The sequence below is a fragment of the Gadus morhua genome, chromosome 18, assembly GCF_902167405.1.
Source record: "Gadus morhua chromosome 18, gadMor3.0, whole genome shotgun sequence".
Taxonomy (NCBI): Eukaryota; Metazoa; Chordata; class Actinopteri; order Gadiformes; family Gadidae; genus Gadus; species Gadus morhua.
In genome coordinates this window covers 16,435,641-16,438,140 of record NC_044065.1, presented here as the reverse complement: position 1 = coordinate 16,438,140, position 2,500 = coordinate 16,435,641, and the positions used below count along the sequence as shown (strand labels likewise).

The window sequence follows — 2,500 nt, the reverse complement described above, 5'->3', positions numbered from 1 at the left end:
GATAATCTTTAAGATGTAAAATAAAGTTGTAATGTGTGAGAGACCTAATATTAAATATTGGGTCTCTTTGATAACTTCTACAAAGGTTACCAGGTGTCTGGCATCCTATCTCCTGCTGATAATGGAATTCATAATGAAGTCACCTGCACACACACATATACCCCTCCACACACACACACACACACACACACACACACACACACACACACACACACACACACACACAGACACACACACACACACACACACACACACACACACACACACACACACACACACACACACACACACACACACACACACACACACGGCCAATGTTTAGTCTAATTTAATTTGTCTCTCTACTTACAATTAACAAACATCCTATCAGAAATGGACGGCGCCCCCTCACCCTGACCACATACCTTCTGTTTACACAGTGTCCAGGACTAGAAACCGAGACAATCGCTGAGGAAGAGCCCATTCCAGGAAGTAAGTCTCTGATTTCCATTTAATATGAATTCAGCCTCCAGATGTTGTATGGATACAAATCTACTTTTATTAAAGTTTGCTATGATAATCAATTAACCTACATCAGTAATAAGAATGCATTTGTGTGTGTGTGTGTGTGTGTGTGTGTGTGTGTGTGTGTGTGTGTGTGTGTGTGTGTGTGTGTGTGTGTGTGTGTGTGTGTGTGTGTGTGTGTGTGTGCGTGCGTGCGTGCGTGCGTGCGTGCGTGCGTGCGTGCGTGCGTGCGAGGAAGATGTATATATATATACAGTATATACATCTTTCTCTCGTCTCTCTCTCACACTAACTCTTTCTCTTGGTTTTGACTCTGCATTGATTTAAAATGCTGAAATGCATATGACTAATGTATTGCACACTTCATTGTAAATGTTACAGTTTTATCTATTTATATTTGTGTTTTTTAAAAATGAAGTAAGTAGTGTGGCGGAGACCTTTCAGAAAATCAATACAAAGGTTTTAGATGTATTATTTTCTATTGAACACAATTTTAAACTCAGACATCCTTGTGCATTTATGAAGTCTTGATCCAATACAAACATCCAATGAGACACACTGTTCTGACATCAGGACCATGGACAGCGCTGGACACTCATAAAGAGCTGAGATATATACTGTATATATATCAGCCCTTTATGAGTGTCCAGCGCTGTCCATGGTCCTGAAGCAGAACAGTGTGTTTCATTCAAACAAACTCTCTCTGTCACCCTCTCACTCCCTCTTCCTCTCTCACTCTCTTTGCCTCTCCCTCTCCCTCTCCCTCTCTGTCCCTCCCCAGCCCTTACTCCTCCTGAGAGTGAGAAGGCTGATTCAGAAGACCAGTTCAGCATGAAGGTCAGAATTCTTTCTATCTTTCAGTGTTTCTTTCCTTCTTTTCATTCTTCAACTTCCTATTTACCCTTCTCTTTTTTCCCTGATCCTCCTCCTTTCTCTCTAAACGTTGTGGTCTGATCCTACTGTTTACTTTATTCAAAGACTTCCCCTCTGCTCCTTCCTCCTCCTCCTCTCCTCCTCTCCTCCTCTCCTCCTCTCCTCCTCTCCTGCCTCTGTTCCTCCTCTCCTCCTCTCCCCATCTCTTCCTCCTCTCCTCCTCCCTCTCTTCTGTCTCTCCTCCTCCCCTCCCTCTGTTCCTTCTCTCCCCCTCGCTCAGAGCACCAAGCGTGTGGACACTCCCTCTGTCCACACATACGTCGCTCTCTACAAGTTCCTCCCCCAGGAGAAGAACGATCTGGAGATGCAGTCAGTACACACACACACACACACACACACACACACACACACACACACACACACACACACACACACACACACACACGCACAGACACACACACAGACATACACATACACACACACTTTAACTTAGCAGTGGAACTTAATTGTTTAATTTTATGCTGTTACCAGCTGGAATTTAAAGAAACATTTTATTTCATCTCCTAATAGTTTCCCGTGTACGTGAGGTGCACTGAGTTATTGCAGCCTAGAGTGCCGTTAAAACACTCAAAATAGCATAAAAACACATAAAGTTCCTGGCGCAGTGCTTTAAATTCCCGGTGCGTGCGGAGAGAACGGGGAGAACGGATCCATCTGTGGCTCCATAACCGCAGCGGTGGTCCAGGGCCCACAAGGTCATTACCTCCTGCCTCTGCACCGCCCCTCTCCCAGGGCTCGAACCTGCGGCCTGCGCCAGCACAACACCATCATCATAACCTTTATTTATCTCTTCATCTTCTAATGAGGCAGGGTTGAGAGTGTGTTTTACAAAAAAGATAAAATACAAATTAAACCGAAAAACGGAATAAAACAGACAACAAATCAGCCAAACATTTCAAGCAGTTTAGCAACACAGTAAAGCAAACCCCAGATTAAAAGAAGACAGAGATGTTGCTAGCCTTACTTTTTACCAGCTTTCCTCAACTGTTACATCACAGCTCATTACTTTATGACATTTGGCGGGTGCCCTTATGGCCATCCGTCCGTTTGGCAAGCGCACATA

At 44.2% G+C, this 2,500-nt stretch overlaps 1 protein-coding gene across 1 annotated transcript in view; it reads left to right on the top strand.

The window, feature by feature from the left end:
* LOC115531025 (SH3 and cysteine-rich domain-containing protein 2) overlaps positions 1 to 2,500 on the top strand; it is a 24,129-nt gene that overhangs the window by 19,550 nt on the left and 2,079 nt on the right. The window contains exons 6-8 of the mRNA XM_030340016.1: positions 420 to 471; positions 1,286 to 1,341; positions 1,658 to 1,746. Of these exons, the coding sequence (XP_030195876.1) occupies positions 420 to 471; positions 1,286 to 1,341; positions 1,658 to 1,746 (197 nt within the window). The remainder of the gene's footprint in view (positions 1 to 419; positions 472 to 1,285; positions 1,342 to 1,657; positions 1,747 to 2,500) is intronic.